Source organism: Ursus arctos, unplaced genomic scaffold (genome assembly GCF_023065955.2).
Source record: "Ursus arctos isolate Adak ecotype North America unplaced genomic scaffold, UrsArc2.0 scaffold_8, whole genome shotgun sequence".
In the NCBI taxonomy this organism is placed as follows: domain Eukaryota; kingdom Metazoa; phylum Chordata; class Mammalia; order Carnivora; family Ursidae; genus Ursus; species Ursus arctos.
In genome coordinates, this window is record NW_026623100.1 from 48,181,225 (window position 1) to 48,204,534 (window position 23,310).

Here is a 23,310-nt window from a genome sequence, read left to right on the forward strand (position 1 = left end):
GGATAACGTATAGACTACACCCATAACCTCCCACATTCTCCCTCTGCTAAATTTAAAAATTACAGAATTAGATTATTTGGCAGGTAAAAGGTCAAACACAATAGGAAGACTGCATGTAAAGGAAAGTGATGAATAGCTAATGTAATCACCCGAAGAATTCCCAAATCTCAACTCTTGAAACTTTAGCTCTGTGGACCACAGTATTATTCCATCCTCTTTAGATGTATATGTTTTATTTGAGGCCAGGTACAACAGAAAATCTGCCTATCCATAATTATATTGCAAATCTATGACAGGACCAGATCTGCATCCAAGGTCTCTGAACTCCTAGCTGCTTCTACCATATTTTGACATCATTGTCCCCAGAAAGAAATATGAAGAAGAGATTTTGATTTTTATATCCTAAATCAAACTTAGCCGACCCCAGTGTGAAATGACAAGAGTACTGGATAAGGAATCTGGGGTCCTGGGATTTGATCCTGATTCAATAATCATAATTTTAGCCAAAATCATGCTGTTTAATTTACTTGATATTTTACTTTAACTGATCTTATTTTTTTAAAAATTTAAATAACTGTAGCCTTCCCATAAATATTTATGAAATTACATGTTCTATATAATATTGACTTTTCTGATTTGTATTAAAATCCATAAATGATAATGTGTGTCCACTCATTTACCATGAGTAGTACATAAAGCACACTTTGTGAAGCATAAAGGACTATTTTTTAGGCCCTTCATAGCTCTACAACTCTAATATGCTAATTATATTTCACAGTTTTGATATCACAAGAGTTTGGGGTTTAAAATGATCATTCATCAATTTCATAGCAGAGTAATGAGCACTCCCCACCATTCCCCACAATATCTTGTCCTCTATAGTCACAAAGTTGGTTATTTCCCTAATAGAAGAATTTTCTTACTTTTACTTCAGGGTTCTTCCTTTAGATAAAAAAGTCATTTGGATCACTGAATTAAAAACTGGTTAACCAAAACCGAAACAGTGCACATCGCTCAACAAAAGGAATATACCCATATGTTTCTTACTTTAATGAAGATCCAACAACTACAATGGATTTGTCAACTCTCTTTCTTCAAAGCTTCCTCTCCCCCTCTCTTCAATTTTCGTTGTCCTAGGTCTGCAAAACCTCTTTAAGAGGACACTGGAGCCTCCCTATGAGGACTGAGTTATGTTTAAGAAACATGACACGAGTACACAGAAGTGTCACCAGCTGGTGAATACTATTGTGGTAAAAATAATTCCACTTCTATCACTGTTCCTAATACCTGAACCAGCCAGATGCCATCTTTTGTGTCTTCTACAAGCTCATAGAAGTGCATTTCACCACTGAAATTGGTACTAGAAACAGATTCAGAGGCTTCTTCTTCCTTGAGTGCAGAATAGAGCTCACCCTCCATCAAGTCACCTGAAAAAAGGAAAAAAATACACTAGTAAGATTTCAAAATTCTACATTCCCCGGGGCACCTGGATGGCTCAGATGGTTAAGCGTCTGCCTTTGACTCAGGTCATGAGCTCCAGGTCAGTGGGGAGTCTGCTTCTCTCTCTCCCTCTGCCTCTCCCCCTGCTTGTGCTCTCTCTGCCTCTCTCTCAAATGAATAAAATCTTTAAAAAAAGAATCTACATTCCCAATTTCAATTATTAATTCCATTTTACACTGTTAAAAGTCATATCACAGTACTTCCATTTCCGTCTATAGAAAAGTAGAACCTGAACGCACCCATTTAAGATTCACTCAGTAAGTATGTCATAAGAACCTACTATGCATCAGGCAAAAATGAACAGACAAAAATCCATCTTCTCATGGAGCTTATATTCTAGTGGGGTCATCACATAATTTGTTAGGAAATTAATTAATTTCCTGGTAAATCCAAAAAGCCATCACGGTGTTATTTAGTTTTGTGTATAACATGCCAAGCTTCAAATAATTTTTAAACAGTACAATTTATATACTTCTGGCTTACAAGATTTAGAAATGGGTTTACAGAATTTGCCATTACACCTGCTTAAAATAGCAATAGGGCTTAGAAGACTTGAAGATTAGATACAAAAGATTACCTATAAGAGAAAAACTCCACATTCATATTCAAATTTACAGCGTAAACTGAGAGCTTGCATCATCAAATAAAAAGTAAGCACTAATGTCAAATTATTTTAATTTTTGCCTTAAATGTGAAAACAAGCATGACAGCAGCAAAATCATTTACAATGAATATTTAAATTATAAAGTTAAATTGCTATACCAAGACTTCTCTGCTATAAAATGTGTGATCTGAGTCATATTTTCGTGGGCTGTGCGTATTCTTTAAATGATACGTGCATTCCTTGTACACCCGAAGTGACAAGTATTTTTAGGCCCAAAGGAAGCAACACTAAATAAAAGTCAAAAGAAAAAAGTGTTATTAATTTTTTTTACCATGAGAAATGATTTGGCTTTGGCAGTTAAGATACTTCTAAACCTAGAAAATTCATTTATTAGAGATCTACTTTACTCCATTTCCCATCCCCCACCCCTGTGGTAGTAAACCAGTCAGTAACAAGGGGCAAGAAAAAAAATGATTTTATGTTTTCTCTTAAAAAAAAAAAAAAAAAAAAGCATCACATCTACAGAGGGTTCCCTCCTCTACCCCAGTAGTGAGATACATATTTGATAACCCTCAACCTGCAAATATGCAGTGCTAAAGTCCTCTGGAGTTAGTATTCTTGTCCATCTCACAACAATGGCTATAGGGTACTAAATAAGGAAAAAAAAAATGGCTTGTAAAAGACACAGCAGACCGATATATTTGAAGCAACAAAAAAGATAACCATCAGTTTCAACTGCTTCCTACAGCAACCCTGAATGTCTTTCTCAAGTTACAGTACATTCCCCTTCTAGGACACTTACCTAAACAAAGATATATTTTATCCAGGGGTAAAAAAAATTAACCATATTTCTTGTTCAATCCTACCCCCAAACCAACAGTCACTGACAATGTACTGCTTAAGATGTTAAATAAATATTCTCTTAGCACTATTTCCATTCTACTTCTCAATCCACTTAAGTTTATGCAGCTGTATCTGTGACTTCTAAAAGGAAAAAGAAAAGTTTATATCCAAGACATAAGGATTTTTTTAAAACGCTGACAAACATAAACTCTTCCAAAACAAAACGAAACAAGGTATGCATTCACAAAACATATTCACTTTATTTTCACCAAACTTAAAGTATGAAAAGCTAAGGTTGTACGGTTTACACTTTCTCTATATTTAAACACATGATTTAAAATTTAAATCTTAGCCCTAAATGCCTCTTTGATATTAAGTGTTCCAATATTTTCCCCTCCTGTTATTATGCTATGATTACTATCGTGACAAATACTGCTATCTACAGACATTTTGGGATTTTCCTTTTCTTATATCCCTACGAATTTCAACCGAAAAATAATGCTTTCCAGTTTGTCTGTAACCAGCTGACATTCCCTAATTTTAAAAAAGATTATTTCTTAGTAAACAATGCTAAGAAACCGCACTTAGATCTGTTATTTCAAAAACAAACAAACCTTAAAAAGACACAGCAACACCCGTACACATAATTCCAGCCCCCTTCTCAAAACTGGGATTCACTATTTTTTTTTTGGAGAGAAAACCTGGACAGCTCTCGAAGTAGTCTGCTTAACCCTTCCAGGTAACGTCTCATTCTGGAGGAACCACCAAGTACAAGGAAGTACAAGTCGCCCCCTCCACCGGGCGGAGGGGAGCCCAGGGGCGCCCGATACTCGCCTGACTTTTCCACCAGCTCCCGGACATCCTTCTTCTCGGGCAGCCCGGAATATCCCAGCCCCCGGCACTCCAGAATGGTCTTCAGCTTCTTGAAGCTCAGCGCCACCGGATCCACCAGCTGGGTGGCGAAGATGCCAGTTTCATACCACACAATGGCCTCAAAAAACCTGGCCAGGACGAACAGGACCAGAAAATAGAGGAGCAGGAAGAACAGCTTCAGCCACATCTTCCCCTGCGTCTTCTCTCTTCTCAGAGAGCTCGGAAGACGAAAAAGAGGGGCGCAGAGCGGGGGAGTGTGTGCCCTCACGCCCGGCGGGGCGCGGGCACTGTCCCAGCGTGGTCCGGCCTCGCCGCCCTCACTGTCGCGCCATCGCCGGCCGGGGGGCTGGGGGTTTGGCTATTTGTGAGGGGGTGAGGAAAAGACCAGGAGGGGCACAGGCGCAGAGCCTCGCGCGGGGCCTTCTAGTCAGGAGACGAGAAAAATAAAGGGAAAAAAACTAAAAAAAAACACCATCCGTCAAACACCGTAAGGAGCGGGGCGCGGGAAGGCCCGCGGGGAGGAACAAAACGAGGGACGTTACCCGGGCGGGGGACACTGACCGAGGTGGTGGGTCGGCCTTCCAGCACCGTAATCTCAAGGGGGAGGGAGGAGGCCCCCCAAATCATTCAGATCCACAAAGGAAGCGGGGGTCCTGGCGGGAGGCCGGGGCCGGAGGGGCGGCGAGCCCGGGAGGCGGTTGGGGCCGGCGGGCGGCGGCCGGTCAGGAGGGCGCGGCGCTCCGCCCGGCCAGGCCCCGGGCCCAGCGCGGGGAGGAGCGGCCGCCGCAGCGCCGCGCCCGGCGCCCAGGCCCCAGGCCCCGCGGGCCGCCCAGGCTCCGCGAGAGGCGCGGCGGGCACGGCGGCGGCGGCTCCAGGTTCTCTCAGGCCGGCGGGCGGCGCCTTTCAGGCGGGCGGGCACCGCGGCCCGGCCCGAGAGGGGGCGTCACGGTCTCTGCAGAGAGAAAATAGGGCGCGCGGGCCGACGGTCCTGAAGAAGAAAAGCAAAAATAGGCCCGAGACGGCTCCCTGGGCGGCCCCGGGGCGGCTTCCTGGCCACAGAGCGCCCGCCCCGCTCAGATGGGCGGCGCGGGTCTCGGCCGCCGTCCCCGACGCCCCCGCCACCTCGCGAGGCCGCGTCAGTAGCCTCGGGAGCAGAGAATCAGCTGGGGCCGCTGCCCGGGCCGAGACATAACAACTGACGTCGGCGGCGGGGCGGGGCCTTGGGCGGGGCCGGGGCGGGGCCACGATGGAGCGGCAGCCACGGTCGCGTCGGGGGGAAGTGGGTGAGGAGGGGGAAGAGGGAGGCTAAGCCAGGGGGCTGGAAAGCCGTGCGGGGCAGCAACTTTGGCTGGGCATCGTAACAGCTTCCAAAGTTGCCTCTCCAGTGTGTTCTCCGCTCTCTTTTCTTTTGCTCTGAAGATGTTCAGTACACGAGTTGGGCCAAGGGTTGGACTTTGGACTCTGTCGCTTTGTGTATTTTTCGTACAAATAGGGCAGTTAATGATCCTCCTAAAATCGGTAAAATGGATGAATGTTTATGCTAGAATGTTTATGCTAGATCTTGGTGAATTGGAAAAATTTGGGCACTAACGTTTGAGGGCGTAGAAAACAATGATTATCCGTTTCTCAGTGAGAATGTAGTTTGTGCACTACGTGTATTGGGGGAGGTTTGGCCAAAACGGGAGTTAGAACTAGGCCCACTTGTCCCTCCTGTTATTTTTCCTCCCCCTCTTCAATGTTAGGGGTGTTAAAAGCCGGATATTGAGGCGGTGAGTTCCCAGGACAAAGGTTATTGACTGTTGATATGTCCCTGTGCAAAGTCTACATGTCTTGTCTTTTGTTACCCTCCCTGAATGTGGCCACTGCCAGCAAGAGGAACATATATAAAGTGAGTAATGTGGGTGATTATGCACCACTATCCAGTTCTGTGTTTAACCTCAGTGGAGCACTCTTTCTATCGAATTCTGTGCCAGTCTTGAGGGAGAAAGGGGTTGCATAATTAAACTGAGGAGGCTGGCTTCTACCAGCTCCCTTGATCAGGAAGGAAAAGACCCAGGAATTACAAGAGAAACGTTAGTCATTGTGCAAAGCTGTCAAATGTCCTGAACTGGGCGGGGCGGGAGGGGGGGGCGGTTAGGAAGAATGGAGGTGTGATCTTCCATCATGGAGCAAATGAGAAATGGAAAGCGAGGGAAAGCAATGGACCATGAGAATGTAGTCTCAGAATGGCACCCATTTAAAATGAAGCACACAAAGGCATTTCAGTGGCCAGCTAGTGGAGGAGGACTTAGGAGGGGATGGGCCCAGGGAGCAGAGAGGAAGAATCAGAGGAGGAGGTGTAGGAATGTACAACCAGCTTTAGGCCTCTGCTCCTATGTCTTAACTAGCTTCAGTGTGGCTTTGTTTCCATGGCTTGCAGATCAATGTGGGAGACTGTATTAAACAGTTCATTCTAACAAGGTTGTTTCTGAGATTTTGGAATACTTAGGCATGTCAAGGTGACCCTGTTACTGAACAATGTTGCTGTCCAAACCTTGACATATAAAGTGGACCCTCATCTCAAAGCAATGTACTCACTAATAAAGAGACACTGACCCCAAATCAGATAATATAAAAGAGGGACAGGTCCGGAAAGCTGGGCTGTGAGCTGAGGATGGAACCATCCAGGCTAGAGTTTCAAACTGGAAAAATACTAGAGTGTAGGAGGGACTCCAAAGAAGGAATTAACACTCTTTTGGCATTTCTTGTTTGTTTCAACTGCCTCCAATCTCAACCCCCCTTGCCTTGTTCCCTCCTGGTTAAGCTCTTAGAAAAGATAACAGTACTGATCAAAGAATGCACAAGGTTGGTGGGATACAGTGGTACAGGCATTTACATCCTTTATCAATAGGATGTACAACTTTTCAGAAGGGCAATTTATAATAGGAGTTAGAAGTCTCCCTAAAATTTATGCTTTTTGGCCCAGTAATCTCACTTCAGGGAAGTTATCCTGAGGAAATACTTGGACATGTGCACAGAGATGTGTGTGCAGAGTTTTGTTGTTGCTGTAAAAGAATAAGAATAAAAAATAAAAAGAAATGAAAGAAGAAATAATTATTAATTATTAATAATAGGGAAAAAAAGAGAAAGAACAAGCAACCCAAATACCTAGCGACAGAAGATGAGTCAAATACAGTAATCTGAATGGTGAGCTACCAGGTAGCTGCTAAAAAGAACCACATAGACGAATGGCTGTAGACATGAAACTATATCCAAAATAGTGTTTGGGGGAGAAAAGCAGGTTCCTGAGAAGTTTGCATCATATCCTATTTTTTTGTGTTAGTATTAGACAAAGGTAGAGGTATATACACTGAAATGTAAATCACGTTCATTTTTAGGTGATGGGATTTAGATCGTTGAAATTTTTTAATTTTGTGTTTTATCTCTATTTCATTATTTTTTCCGAAATAATCATGCATTGTTTTTATAATTTTAAGATATGTTTTGAAAAATAAAACAACCACGAGGACTGCTTCCATGGTCTGGAGGTTTGCAGCAGGAATTCATCCTCTGGGACTCCAAGGGAGGGGTGGGCTGTCCTTCCATGAGGGTGATTTCAGCTTCCACGATGCCTAACTGGGCAGGCTAATTATAACTTCTGTTCAAACACCGGTCTGACAAAAGGATGTTTGAATTATTCATTGGTTTTCATAATCTGTTTCTCTAACAGCAAGGCCGTTAACCTGAGTTCTTGATTTTGCATCTCAGGTTCTATTTATTTGTGGAATGACTTAAATCCTTACCATCTGATATTGTGGCAAGAGCGTGGGAACCATCATTAGTGGGCCTGGTCCGGTGTCACCTAGTATCTACTAGCTGTATCACCTCATTAGAAAGTCACAAGATCTGTCTAAACCTCATTTTTATCGTCTGTAAAATGGGATAGTACGTGTACCCCATGAAGCAGTTGTAAGGATTAAATGAGGCAGTAAATGTAAAAAGTGCTTTGAAACAGACATTGCTTGTATGTACGTAGGCAGGTATTTTGCATTCATTACCTTATTCAAGCAATATTTATGAGCAAGTCACTGAGCTTTTTACTGAGAAATGTGCATGGATGAAGTCAAACAGGACCTTGTTGCCAGGTTATTTGAAATCTAGTAGGCGAAACTTTCCAAAATTGAGTATTTTTTAAAAATTAAAAAAAAGACGTAGGCCTCTTGTAGACCTAATAGCAGAAATACAAGAAAAATACAGATACAAGTTCTCTAAAACAATATAAAGTACAGACTCTATTTAGAAGTATGAATGAAAATATAGAAAAAAAATAGAAGATAGTTCCTGGCTTTAAGGGTTTCAATTCAATATATTTCATCATTTGTTTTCTTTTATAACTTTAACTTATTTTTTAAAAATTTTGTATTTGAGGGGCACCTGGGTGGCTCAATCGGTTAGGCATCTGCCTTTGGCTCAGATCATGATCCTGGAATCCCAGGATCAAGCCCCCGCATCAGGCTCCTGGCTCAGCAGGGAGTCAGCTTCTCCCTCTGCCCCTCACCTCTGCTCATGCTTTCTCTCTCTCTCAAATAAATACATAAAACCTTTAAAAAAATAATTTAAAAATTTTCGTATTTGAGTATAGTTGACACACTTACATTAGCTTCAGGTATTCAGTGTAGTAATTCAGCTTCTCTATACGTTATGCTGTGCTCAACGCCAAGTGTAGCTCCCATCTGTCACCATACAACACTATTATAATATCATTGACTATATTCCCTGGTGCTGTGCCTTTTATTCTTGTGACTCCATTCCATAACTGGAAGCCTGCTTGTATTTAATTTAAAATGAAGAATTAATTTTAGAGGAGAAAAAAATCAAAGTCTTTGGCTGAGCTGGATGAAATATGGTTATTTTATTTAGGATCCAAAAACTTCTCTCTTTTTATTTTATTTTTATCAAAGTATTACCTATACATAGTTTAAAAAGCCAAAGAACAACAACAAGAAAGTCAAAGAACCCTTCAAGTCTTCATCCAAATAGAACAATTTTGAAAGTGAAAGGGACAATGGTAATAAAATTATGCCAGACTATCCCAACAAACCCTGTTTATGAAAAACACATCCTCTGCTTCTCCCTACCCACTCTGACAAAACTACCATTTCTCAGAGAAAACTACCTTTAATTCTTTGAAGCATTTTTCTCATGTTTTCTTTATATTTCCAAATTAGAAGTTTCTACTACCTTTCTCAATCTTTTCATTATCTATTGATTTCTTACTATGGAAAATGAGGAATGATCTCTTTTATGCCCTCCACTCACACACCATTTCCATCCCTCATTCCCAAAGTGATTGTATTCTATATTCATTTTTATATTAATGTGACCACATAAATCTTGTTGATGGCTGAACCACATCATTTATATTTCCTTTCTTGTGCAATAGTTCATTTTCCCTGGAGTTAATAATTAATTCAGATTTTGGTTTGTTCTATCTTCGATGGCCCTGTCCATTTATTCATTCCCAAATTCTCTGTCTGAACTATAAAACTACTCAAATGGTTAATTTATCAATTCCATATTTTACTGGAAATAAATCCTCTGTCTGGGTCCTCCTGCTCCAGGCTAGACTGGCTCCTCTCCAGACTACGATGTGGCTTCATCCCAGGACTTCCTTTCACAAACCCTCTACGTTGGGTTCTATTTTCTTGATCCCATGGTTGCATGTTTATTCTTTCACTTCCTTGTTTGCATGGAACACATCTCATCCTGCAGTGACTTATTAAAAAAGTGGACATTGAGATAAACTTCGGAGACCTGACACATCTAAAAATTCCTTTACTTTAGCCTCATTCTTTTCTTTTTTCAAACTTAGAGAAGACTTGCAAGAAATTACCAAAACCTCTTTATACCCTTCACCAATTCACCAATTAATGTTTTTGCCATGTTTGCTTTACATGTCTTTTCTCTATAGTGTATATACATTTTTTTTTCTTGAGCCATTTAAGAGTTAGTTAAGGTTACCCTTCATGTTTAAATGATAGTTTGGCCAACTATAGAATTCTAAATTGGAAATCCCTTCCCCTCAGAATTTTGAAGGCATTGATCTAGTACCTTCTGGCTTCTGTTGTGACTTGTTTTTTCTCTCCGTAAGCTCTCAACTCTTCTTTTCATCCTTGTTATTCTGAACTTTTATGATAATGTGCCTGAGTGCAAGTCTCCTCTCCTTCATTGCGTTGAGTGCACAGTGGGCCCTTTTAATATGGCAACTCGTTACTTCCAGTTCTGGGAGATTCTTCGATAATTTCCTTTGTCTGTTTCTCACTTTTCTGGAACTCCTGTTAATGAGATGTTGAAACTCCTACATTGATCCTATAATTTTATTCTCTTCTTTCTCCAGTTTTCCTCTTTTTGCCTTTTGTTCTACTTTCTGGGAGTTTTTTTCAACTTCATTTTTCACCCCTTCTACTGAATTCTTAATTTTGTCTATCCTATTTTTAATTTTCAAAAGTTCTCTCTTGTCACAGGGATGTGCCTTTTCTGTAACACTCTGTTCTCTTTTTTCTATGCATGAAATACATTCTCATATCTCTCTGAAGATATTAATTAATAGTAATTTTCTCCCTAAGTTTTCTTTTGCTCTTTGCATGCCTCTTAGACCTTCACTCTGTTTATTTGGACTTCATCTTTCACCTTAGAGGCTGTCTTTAATTACTTGGTGATCCCTGGCTCTCTCCTTGTTCATAGGTTCATAAATGTGAGGTACTGAAAAGTTCTCTGAGAGTGAGTGGCGCTCACTGAAGGGTCAATGGTCAATACACAGCCATTTCACTAGGAGGTATATATAAGTTTTTCTCCTTAGATGTTTGCTTTCTTCAGAGAGGAATCCTGCCTGGAAAATTCCGATATGGTTATCAGCATCCTGGGACTGAGTGGGAGAAGGAAGCTGGTAATATCAAGTGTCAGACATTAGGGTTCCTCATCTCCCTCACATAACCCTGCCAGGAATTTCTAAGTCCAGAACCTATCTGTTCGTTTCAGAGGACAAACCTCCCATCTTCCTCCGGGATCAGAGAGGGGCAAGTGCTTGGCTGTACCGGCTCAAACTCTACCTCATGAAATTTTTCAGAAATCCTCCAGTGTTCAGCTCCACCCACCACCTTGGGCTTCCAAAGTGTCATCCTTCCAATTTCTGAACCTTTCCTGGATTCCGTGGCACCAAGTGTTTAGTGTAGTAGAGGTAGTGACACAGGTCCCCCACACCATGGCCTCTGACCAACAGTCTAGACAGAGAAGAGCTTTTAGCCTTTCTTGCAGTTAGGTTGGGTAAGTGACTGAATTGAGTCCATGAGGAGGCAAGTAGAGATGTATACCTCTTTCAAGCCTGGCCCTCATAAACAGCCTCCAGCCCTCTCCAGATTAGGTAGCCAGGGAGAGGGGTGACTGAGAGAACAGCCCTGAGACCTTTGTATCATAGTAGGCCCGGGAGCCCCTCGGATTTGTTCTTATCTTCAGTTTCTATTTTTTGTCTATACATCTCTAAATTTAAGACATGATCAGTTCCACTGAGCCAGAGGAGCAAGAGTGGGGCTTGCAAGAACCTCAGAAGGGTAGACAGGGAGTATAGGAAAAGGGATGCCAACATTAACCAATTTACCTTCTGGTGAGGACAAGGAGAGTGAAAGTTCATGGCCTATGAAAAAGAAATAACCCCATTTTCTTTGCTTTGATCTTTAACCCCATTATGAAAAACACATTTTGGTAAAAAAAAAAGGGGGGGGGTGGTAAAAAATGACTAGCAATGGTTAAAAAAAAAAGGCTAGAACAATAGCAAAACTGTGGAAGGAGCCAAGATGCCCTTCAACAGACGAATGGATAAAGAAGATGTGGTCCATATGTACAATGGAATATTACTCAGCTATCAGAAAGAACGATTACCCAACATTTGCAGCAGCATGGACAGGACTGGAGGAGATTATGCTAAGTGAAATAAGTCAAGCAGAGAAAGAGAATTATCAGATGGTTTCACTCATTTGTGGAACATAAGAAATAGCAGGGAGATCAGTAGGAGAAGGAAGGGAAGAATGAAGAGGGGTAAACAGAAGAGGGAATGAACCATGAGAGACTATGGACTCTGGGAAACAAACTGAGGGTTTCAGAGGGGAGGGGGTGGGGGGATGGGTTAGCCTGGTGATGGGTATTAAGGAGGGCACGTATTGCATGGAGCACTGGGTGTTATACGCAATGAATCATGGAACACCACATCAAAAACTAATGATGTACTGTATGGTGACTAACATAACATAAAAAAAAATTTTTTTTTAAAAGGCTAGAAATCTAAGTCCTATGTAGGTAGGTTAGGTGTTTATCGTCTTATGTCTGGTTGATACACCCTGCTAAGCACAGATTCAAGGCAGGTAAGGGAACCATTTTTAAGTCTGTCTCCAGCATATAAACATATTTGATATTTCCCATTTCGGCACATAAATGTTAATTTCATTCATAACAAACAATAAAATGATGATATGGGTAGCCCTTGACTTAGATCAGCTCACCTTTCAGCTACGTCTTCTGGGAGTTCTTTGCTCTGTTAGGAGATGATGCCAAGCAGTGCATACATACCACCCAATGAAGCTACTGTCTGCTGGCTTTCCCCCTCTCTGCCCATAGCTAACAATTGTCGAACAACCAAACAAACATAACGGAAATGATCTATTTCTTTATTGCCAGGCCAATTGATTCATATTTTGAAAGCTTACTATGGACAGAGTACAATTATATAATTTCTAGCTGATTTGAATATGGCATTTATGTTCATTAAAAGAGAGGCATTAAGATTAGGGTTTTAGGCATGTAGCTACCTTGAGAAAAGCAGTTTCCTAAATGCCTTCACCAGTAACATCCCCTGCTGTGATTGTGAGAACTGTACAGCCTGGCCTTTCTGTGTGGAGATGACCTTATTGACTATCACCACAGCAATGCTACCAAGTTGTGTTTTCCAGTGCATTAAGGCCATTATTTGCTGGAATAAAAGATGTCCCAAAGCAATATTCAGAGACCTATTTGGCACTCAAGCTGGAATCGTCAAAAAAAAGAAACTTCTTTTCACCAGAGAGATACCTGCAGAAAATGGCTTTCAATAAAGCTAAAATGAATGCACCCTGGGGGAGCGCTGCTATGTACACTGCCATCCATATGATAAACTGCCTTTCTCCACTGGCGGGCCCGCCAGCCAGCCGGAGTCACCCGAGCTCTCATCTTCCAACCCAGGAACAGCAAGCAGTACAACTCTGCAAACACTGGCAAGACAAAGGCAAATAAGGGTGGAGTAAGCAAACAGAAAGTCACCTTTCCTCCTGGAGTAAACTGTTCCTCCTCTGATCACCTGAAGCTCACAGGGTCTGACCACAACACAGCACGGCTGGCTACATAAGTACCACCACCCCCCCCCCCCCCCCGCATGCCCCGCAGAGTACAAAATGAAAGTGCATGCCCCTTGTTCAAAGTGCAGGAAAAAGGCACCCTTAAAAGGTACTATAGAGGGGCACCTGGATGGCTCGGTCGGTTAAGGGGCTGACTCTTGATTTCCAGGTCATGATCTCAGGGTCCTGGGATCAAGTCCCCCCTCCAGCTCTGCACTCAGCGAGAGTCTGCTTGAGGAATGTCTCTCCTTCTCCCTCTGCCCCTCCCTGGGTGGGGTGGGGGTGCTCTCTCTATCTGTCACTCAAATAAATCTTTAAAAAAGGGTACTATATACAGTTTTTCCTTTCTTTTCTGGTAGCTTTCATGACCTGTCATGGTGTTTTTGATTTGCCATTTAATGTAACTCTCCCTTGGTCAGGGGCTACTCACAGGATGAGTGCAGGTCCTCACAGGCACCCAGACTCTCTCCCTCCAGCCCTAGACCTTATAGCTGACAGCGGGCCGAGAAAGGATTGCAACCTCAGCACAGGGACTTGCTCAGTACCTGGACTGGAGGTGGGCAAGAGGCCTGTCGCCTGAGAGTCACCCTCCAAACAGTTGTGGCGCTGCCAGCCCTGGGTAAGGATGGCTGCTGCCAAGCCTTGCCTCAGAGCACCCCAGGTGAGCATGCCTGACCCCAATCCTCCCCGGGCCTGAGTCCAGAGCTCCAGTGGGTGCACAGGGCACAGCAGAACATGGACACCCCCACACCCCCTTCCGCATTGTGGAAACAGCTCTGTTGCCGCCCCCTTCACAGAGGGAAGGGCCGAGATGGGGAGGGAGTGGGGGGTGGTGGGCGAGTGTGGGCAGGGCTGCAGGCACCAGGTGACAGAAAGCAGACTGCCAAGGAGATGGGGAGCTGGCTGCCAGGAGGTGGGGAGCTGACAGCAGGCAGACCGCGTGTGAGCTGAAGCCTCCAAGGTCTTGGCACATGCTTTGATGTTCATCAGATTTCACTTATAAAACACAAATTCAAAGGAAAAATTACTTAGAATTTTAAGATGACAACTGCAGAACATTAAACTCCCAAGTGTCCAGGGTCCTTCTGCACTTGGGGTCCAGTGCAACTGCTTTGTTCACACACCCATGAAGCCAATTGTGTGGGGCAGACTTATTGAATTCAATAAAGGTCCAGAAAATTCCACATTTTTATCACATTTGTGGCATTTCTCATAGGCTGCCTGTACATAGTTTTATTTCTGTACATAAACTGCTTCCCTTCCTGGATGCCATCTGCATGGCTTAGCTTACCAGCTCTTCTCTGGCACATTACAGCCCCTCTCTAAGGCTTATCTGTTAAATAGAAATAATAACAGTAATCTCATAAGATTGTTGTGAGTACTTAGTGAAGTCAAGTTTATACGGCACAAGGCCCAGTGACTGGCACATGTTTTATACAAATGGACATGCACACATGTATATATTTACTCACATATACTGATACCCATACATCTCTTCTGTAACAGTATCAGAATACCTCAAATGTACTTAATAAGTCTATTTTTTTGGATAAAAGTACACAGCATAGCATGTTCTTAAATGTCAGTCTGGCTAATGGATGCTTTTGGTGAAATGCAATGCAAATATAACTTTATTATTAGCACCACGCTCTAACCAGCTGAACTGTCAGCCTGACTACCTCTATTATTTAAAAGAGAAACCAGAAAGCATTTTTCAAAAATTCAAACCAGTTATGGTAGAATACTTTAGAAAGTAAGCTCAATTGAATTAAGGACATAGAGAAAATGAAGAAAGTTTTGAAAATCTTGATAAATACAATTTCAGAACGAAAAAAGGCCTTTATGAAAAGATGAAAGAAATTGGAATTGGTTATCATGGAGAAGAGAAGGATAAGAAAGAACTTTAAAAAAGCAATATTGCTTTCAATTAAAAGTGTTTATTTTGTTACTAAAGTGGTATGTGGTTATTAAAGAAAACTTAGATGTATCTTAGCGAAAAGAAGAAAACTGAAAATATGCCCAATTCCACCATTCTCACACAACGAACAAGTTTATACTAATTGAATTTCCTACTGTGAAGATAGGTGGAATACCCTTGATAATACTGGACATTTTCATTTTAAAAAATATTTTCCAATTGTACACCTGAAATGGCATCTAATTTCTATTTTGACTTGATTACTTCTTTTGAATAATAAATTACTTCTTTCCTTACCTCTTTTTTTTTTTTAAGATTTTATTTATTTATTTGACAGAGAGAGACAGCCAGCAAGAGAGGGAACACAAGCAGGGGGAGTGGGAGAAGAAGAAGCAGGCTCTTAGTGGAGGAACCTGATGTGGGGCTCGAACCCAGAACGCTGGGATCACGCCCTGAGCCAAAGGCAGATGCTTAACCACTGCACTACCCAGGCGCCCCTCTTTCCTTACCTCTTATATTTATTGTTCATATACATATTTTTTCTTTTGTGAATTGCCTGTACCCTTCGACCATTTTTTTTTTAAAGATTTTATTTATTTATTTGACAGAGATAGAGACAGCCAGCGAGAGAGGGAACACAAGCAGGGGGAGTGGGAGAGGAAGAAGCAGGCTCATAGCGGAGGAGCCTGATGTGGGGCTCGATCCCATAACGCCGGGATCACGCCCTGAGCGGAAGGCAGACGCTTAACCGCTGTGCCACCCAGGCGCCCCTTCCCTTCGACCATTTTTAATAGAATGTTTTTTTCTTTTAAAATTAAGAAATATTTAAAGTACGAATAAAAAGTACAGAAGATAATACAGCAGACACAGCATTTCAATGTTTTTCAGAAAGAAGGCCTGCTGAGGTGAGATAGGAACTCTATTAATATAATCTGCCACGTTGTTAGAAAAATAAGACAAATATTTGTCTTTTGTGCACACTGATGTGCAAGAGTTTTTAGTACTTTAAGCATGTTAACCTTTTTCTATGCCATAGAGCTTTTGTTTTAATATGTCAGATCAGTCCATTAAAGTGACTGATAAGAACAGAACAAAATGAAATTAGCTTAAATAAAAAACTTTTTTTTAGTTGGACATGAGAAAATTTTTTTTTAAATATTATATTTATTTATTTGACAGAGAGAGAGAGAGACAGCCAGCGAGAGAGGGAACACAAGCATGGGGAGTTGGAGAGGAAGAAGCAGGCTCCCAGCGGAGGAGCTGGGACTCGATCCCAGGACTCTGGGACCACGCCCTGAGGCGAAGGCAGACACTTAACAACTGAGCCACCCAAGTGCCCCTGAGAAACAATTTCTTAACTGTGAAGAGAATAAATGCAAGAAAAGGAATTTGTCATTATGGAATCTCTGACCCTCCATTTCTCCTGTAGGACTTATATTACACTTAATTGACTAGGAAACAGAAGCTAGACCAAATGGTTGTACATGTTTTCTCCTAGATCTATTTATTTTCTTAGATTCTAAGAAGGACTTATTTCAGAATAGGTCTAGGTTACTTGGCCAATTTGATTTAAATTGTGTTCCTCACCATTATAAACAAACCAGCTGAATCTTTGCAGGACTTTTGAGTAAGGGCTACTAAGTCTACTATTGTTTGGTGGTTCTGCAAATGAATGTGAATTATATTAGGTAACAACTGGGACAAGTGTTCTGTTTATAAAAAACCAGTGCTCGCTTAGACAGCACATATACTATTTATAAAAAAACAGCAAGCTTATGGCTGAGTATGGTAGTCATTAGGAATATACACAAATAGTCAACTCTCTCCTTCCAGGCACATGGTCAGAATACACTTTCCTGGCCCCTTGGAGTTAGGAGCGGACATATGACTTTCACTGGCCAGTGAAACGTGACAGGAAGTGACATATTCATTTCTGGGTCCAAGTTTTAAAAAAGGTTTTATATATAGTTTATTATATGTCAGGTATACTCAGTAAAGAAGTATTTTATATACAGATAAAGTTTATTCATATATATTTTTTACTAAAGTTTATATAGAGAGTCCGTGATAAACTACATGTTTATTTTATTTTATTTTTTTTTATAATGATTTTTTATTATATTATGTTAGTCACCATACAGTACATCCCCGGTTTTCAATGTAAGGCTCGATGATTCATTAGTTGTGTATAACACCCAATGCACCATGCAATATGTGCCCTCCTTACTACCCATCACCGGCCTATCCCATTCCCCCACCCCCCTCCCCTCTGTAGCCCTCAGTTTAAACTACATGTTTAAAGTACATAATTTTGGGGTGCCTTGGTGGCTCAGTCGCTTAAGCGTCTGCCTTTGGCTCAGATCATGATCCTAGGGTTCTGGTATCAGGCTCTCTTCTCAGCGGGGAGTCTGATTCTCCCTCTGCCTCTCCCCCGCTCATGCTCACTCTTTCTCTCACTTGCTCTCTCTCAAATAAATTAATAAAACCTTAAAAAATAAAGTACATAATTTTTACACATGTATATACCTGTGAAAATCATCACTACAATCAAGACAGTGAAGATATCGATCATCTCCAAAAGTTTCTGCTTGTACTTTTGTAATTCCTCCTTCCCCCACCTACTTGTCCCCTCTCTCCCAGCAGTCGCCAATCTCTTTTCTGTCACTATTGATTAGTTTTAAATTTTCTATAGTTTAATCATATAATATGTACATTTTTTTGGTTGGCTTCTTTCATTGTGCATGATGGTTTTAAGATTCATCCAGGCTGTTATACGTAGCAACAGTTCATTCTTTTTTAATGCTGAATAGTATTCCACTTTATGGCTATGTCATTGTTTACCTATTCACCTACTGATAAGCAGTTGAGCTGTTTTGAGATCTTGGCTATTACAAATAAAGCTTCTGTAAACATTTGTGTGTGAGTCTTTGTGTGGTCATAAATTTATTTTTCTCTTGAGTAAATGCCTGTGAATAGATTGGGCAGATCATATGGTCCATGTATGTTCAACTTCTTAAGAAACCGCCAAATTGTCTTCCAGAGTGGGTGTAACATTGACATTGTCACCAGAAGTGCACAAGAGTTTCAGCTCTTTCACATCCTCATCAAACTTGGTATGGTAAGTTTTTTTAATTTTAGCCATTCTAATAGCTATGTAGTGTTATTCATTATGGGTTTTTCTTTTTTTCTTTTTTTTTTTTTAAGATTTTTTATTTATTTATGTGACAGAGAGACAGCCAGCGAGAGAGGGAACACAAGCAGGGGGAGTGGGAGAGGAAGAAGCAGGCTCCTAGCCGAGGAGCCCGATGTGGGACTCCATCCCGGAACGCCAGGATCACGCCCTGAGCAGAAGGCAGACGCTTAACGACTGCGCTACCTAGACGCCCCTCATTATGGGTTTTTCTAATTGTGGTTTTAATTTGCATTTCCCTAATGACTAAAAACATTGAGCATCTTTTTCTTATGTTTATTTGCCATCTATGTATCTTAAATTGTCAGTTCAACTGTTTTACTCAATTTTTTTATTGGTTTGTTTATCTTATTGTTGAATTTTGAAAATATATACTCTGGAAACAAATCTTTTATCAGATGTAGGTTGTTTTGTTTAAAGATTTTATTTATTTATTTGTCAGAGAGAAAGAAAGTGCACAAGCAGGGGGAGCAGGAGGCAGAGGGAGAAGCAGGCTCCCCGCTGAGCAAGGAGCCCAATGTGGGACTGGCTCCCAGCACCCTGGGACCTGAGCCGAAGGCAGACACATAACCAACTGAGCCACCCAGGTGTCCCCAGATGTAGGTTCGGCAAAGATTTTTTTCCCAGTCTGTGTCTTGTCTTTTCATTATCATTAGAGTGTCTTTTAAAGAGTAGAAGTTATTAATTTAACCAAGTCCAATTAATCGCTTTGTTCTTTTATGAATTATGCTTTTGATGTTGTGTCTAAGAAATCCTTGCCTAACCCAAGGTCACAAAGATTTGCTCCTATTTTCTTCCACAAGTTTCACAGATTTATATTTTTACATTTAGGTCCATTTTGAGTTAAATCTTGCATATGAAATGAGATAGAGATTTAAGTTCTTACTTTTCATATGTATATGCACTTGTTCCTGCACAAGTGTTGAAAAGACTCTTCTTTCTCCACTGCATTATCATTGCACCTTTGTCAAAAATCAGTTGTCCAGGTATATGTATGGACTTATTTCTGGACTTTCCATATTGTTCCATTGATTTATTTTTCTAAATTTATGCTAATACTGCACTTACAAAAAAGATTTTATTTACTTATTTGTCAGAGAGAGAGAGAGAGAGCATGCGTACACAAGCAGGAGGAGTGGCAGGTAGACGGAGAAGCAGGCAGAGAGAGAAGCAGGCTCTCCCTTAAGCAAGGAGCCCAATGAGGGACTCAACCCCAAAACCCTGGGATCATGACCTTAGCCGAAGACAGATGCTTAACCAACTGAGCCACCCAGGTGTCCCTACTGCACTGTTTGTATTAGTGTAACTTTGTAATAATTCTTTTTTAAAGGATTTATTTATTTATTTTAGAGAGAGTGTGGGAGTGGGGGCAGGTGCAGAGGGAGAGAGAGAGAGAAGCAGACTCCCTGCTGAGCATGGAGCCCAATGTGGGGCTCAATCCCACGAACATGAGATCATGACCTAAGCCAAAATCAAGAGTTGGATACTCAACTGACTGAGCCACCCAGGTGCCCCCATAATAATTCTTGAAATCAGGTAGTGTTATACCTCCAAATATGTTTGTCTTTTTCAGAGTGGTTTGGCTATTCTAGATTCTTTGCATTTCCATAAGAATTTTAGAATCAGATGGTCAACTTCTAAAAAAAATCCAACTGGGAGTTTGATTGGCAGTGTATTGAATCTATAGATTCATTTGAAGACAGTTGACATCTTTATAATATTGAGTTTTCTGATCTATGAACAAGGTACACCCTTCCCTTTATTTAGGTTTTCTTTAATTTCTTGCAGCCATTTTTTATAGTTTTAGTGTACAAGTCTTTCACTTCTTTGTTAAATTTATGTCTAAGTGGTACATATTTTTATGTTATTATATATGGTAATGTTTTTCTATTCAAAGTTTCTGATTATTTGCTGCTAGTACAAAGAAATGGAATTGATTTTTTATTTTGATCTTGTAATTACTGATCTCAGTTATTAGTTCTTTTTTTAAAGATTTTTATTTATTTATTTGAAAGAGAGAGAGAAGGAGAGAAAGAGAGAGAAAGAGAGAGCATGAATGGGGGGATGGGCAGAGGGAGAGGGCAAAGCAGACTCCCCACCAAGCAGGGAGCCCAATATGGGGCTGGATCCCAGGACCCTGAGATCATGACCTGAGCCAAAGGCAGATGCTTAACTGACTAAGCCACCCAGGTACCCCTCAGTTATTAGTTCTAATAGCTTTTTAAAAAAGATTCCATCACATTTTCTACATAAATGATCATGTCACTTGCAAACAAAAACAGTTTGAGTTCTTCCTTTTCAATCTGAATGCCTTTTTTTTCTTTCCTGATTGCACTGGCTAGAACCACTAGTATAGTGTTGAATTAAAGTAATAATAGCAGACATTATTTCTGGTTCCTGATCTTACAGAGGAAGTATTTAAGTTTTAACCATCAAGTATGATGGTAGCTGTAGGTTTCTTTTGATGACCTTTATGAAGTTGAGGAAATTCCCTTGCAATTTTAGTTTACTGAGAGTATTTATCAGGAATGAATGTTAGATTTTATTAAGTACTTTTTGACGTTTATTTAGATAAGCCCATGATTTTTAATTTGTGTGCTAAAGTATATTGATTGATTTTCAAATGTCAAACAAACCTTGCATTCTGGGGATAAAATTCATTTGGTCACCTGATATTTTATCACTTTAATATAGTGTTAAAAAATATATATGTAAATGTATAGATCTATATCTATATCTATAGTGTGGAATTCAATTTGCTATACATTTTATATGGAATTTTTGCTCATGAGGGATTTTGGTTTATGGTGTTCTTTTCTTGTAATGTCTTTGTCTTGTTACATTTTAAAGGTACTACCTTATCCTGGCTTCCTAGAATGAGTTGGGAACTATTCTCTTCTCTTTGCTACTTTTGGAAGAGTTTGTGTACATTGGTATTGTTGCTTCCTTTAATGTTTGATAGAATGTACTCATGAAGTCATCTCCACCTAGAGTTTCTTTGGAGGAGGTTTTTAACCATCCCATTTTCCTAAATAGATATACAGAATATAGATATAGACATTTAACTCTTCTTGAGTGAGCTTTGGTAATTTTTATAATTCAAGGAAACTGTTTATTTTATCTAAGTTGTCATATTTATTGACATAAAGTTGTCTAAAATAATCCTTATTGTCCTTTTATATGTGTAGAATTTGAAGTGATGTCACCTATCTTGTTATTTGTCATTTATATATTTTCTTTTTTCTCTTATAAGTCTCACAGTGTTTTATCTTTATTGATTTTCTCAAAGAGGCAGCTTTTATTTCTATTGATTACTTTATTATTTTCTATTTTATTGATTTATATTTTGATATTTATTATTTTATTTTCTTCTTTTTGCTTACTTTTGGTTTAATTTGCTGTGTGTGTGTGCATGCGTGTGTGTGTGTCTTAAGATTATTGATTTAAAACCTTTCTTCTATTCTAATACAGGTGTTTGATGCTGTAAATTTCTCCCTCAAAGCTACCTTAGTAGCATCCTACAAATTCTCACTTGCTGTGTTTTTATTTTTATCAGTTCAAAATATGTTTTAATTACTCCTTTAATTCTTTCTTTCATCCATGTGTTGTTTAGAAGTTTGTTATTTAGTTTCCAAATATTTGGAGGTTTCTCTAAGAAAAATTTCATTATTAATATCTAATAATTAATAATAATTATAATAATCTAAAATAATTCTATTATAATCAAAGAACATAGCATGTAGGACTTGTGAATTGTAATAGGAAAATTATAACTTAATATCAACCAAAGAGAAATTCTTATTTCTCAGGAAGCCCTCTCAGCGAACTAAAGGTGCTGTAATCATCTAGTTCGCAGTTTAATTCAAGTTGACAAACATTTGTTGAATACTGACTATATATGCTAAAGCTCTGGGTAGTGCAGCCTACAGAAATAAAGAAAGCAGAGCTCTTGAGCTCAAGGAACTTACAAGTTAGACATGAAATACTGATAGTAGGAAAGATATGGTAAAATCCCAAAGTGGATTAAACAAAGAACAGAGGGGATGCAAAGAAGAAAAGAATCAGGAAAGGTTTCACATAGGAGGTGGCACTTAAGAAGGGACTTGACAAAAAGTGTTCAAGTTTGACAGATAGAGATGGTAGAGGCAGACCTCCAGGCAGAGGAAATGGCATAAGCTCAAGACAGGAAGACATAGTGCATGCTCAAGAAACTTCACTTCGACTGGAGGTTAGGGGAGTGGTGGGAGATTAGGCTGGAAGGATAGCTTGAGAATATTTTATTAGGATCCTGAAGTCTTTATACTCAGTTGAATAGGTATTTAGGTGCCACTAAGACTTTTTTTTTTTTTTTTTTTTTTTTTTTTAGCAAAAGAGACCCTTTCCTCCACCCACCACATTTGCTCCATCAAATCCTGTTGGGGCTACATCTACCATAGAGCTCTGGAAAATGTTGAGTAGTTGAAATATATCACTGACTCCCTTACTTAAAACACTTCACTGGCTCCCCACTGCACTCAGAATAAAATCAAAACTTCTTTTCATCCCTGCATGTCTGCCTTCTGACTACCTAATCTCCTACTACTTTTTTGTTTTAACTCGATTTAGTCCATTCTATCTCCATTGGCTTCCTCAAACACAAGTAGGATGTCTCCCACCAGACCATTGCATTTTCTCTTCCTTCTGCCTTAAACACTCTTTCCCAGCTATTTGCATGTGTGGTAGGCAGCCTCTGAGATGGCCCTGACCATTCCTTCCTCCTGGTATTCATACCTTTTTGTAATCCCCTCCCCTAGAGTATGGGTTGGATTTAGTGACTTGCTTTTGGCAAGTAGAATGCAGTAGAGGTTATGGGTTACAAAGAGAAGGTGGTTCCCGTTTGGGGTGGACTCTTTCTCATTCTGTCACTGGCTTGCTCTGAAGGAAGCCAGATGCCCATTGTGAGCTGCCCTAAAGACAGACCCATGTGGCAAGCAACTGATATCTC

General features: G+C 40.4%; 1 protein-coding gene and 1 long non-coding RNA gene across 5 annotated transcripts in view; one reads left to right on the forward strand and one right to left on the reverse strand.

Moving 5' to 3' along the window:
• RNF103 (ring finger protein 103) overlaps positions 1–4,588 on the reverse strand; it is an 89,671-nt gene extending 85,083 nt beyond the window's left edge. The window contains exons 1-2 of one of the 3 annotated variants that reach the window (XR_008958237.1): positions 3,782–4,588; positions 1,288–1,427 (exon numbers count right to left, since the gene is read on the reverse strand). Coding sequence is in view for 2 of the 3 variants with exons in the window: in XM_026481317.4 (XP_026337102.1) it covers positions 1,288–1,427; positions 3,782–4,007 (366 nt within the window). In the remaining variant the exon portion in view is untranslated. The remainder of the gene's footprint in view (positions 1–1,287; positions 1,428–3,781) is intronic. The other 2 variants (XM_026481317.4, XM_026481272.4) reach the window with 2 other exon arrangements.
• A 595-nt stretch (positions 4,589–5,183) lies between these two features.
• Positions 5,184–23,310, forward strand: part of LOC123002201 (uncharacterized) — a 38,975-nt gene continuing 20,848 nt past the window's right edge. Inside the window, exons 1-3 of one of the 2 annotated variants that reach the window (XR_006411869.3) lie at positions 5,184–5,708; positions 18,177–18,254; positions 18,365–20,340. This is a non-coding gene — a long non-coding RNA (uncharacterized LOC123002201). Of the gene's footprint in view, positions 5,709–18,176; positions 18,255–18,364; positions 20,341–23,310 lie in introns of those variants that run through there. The other variant, XR_008958239.1, reaches the window with a different exon arrangement.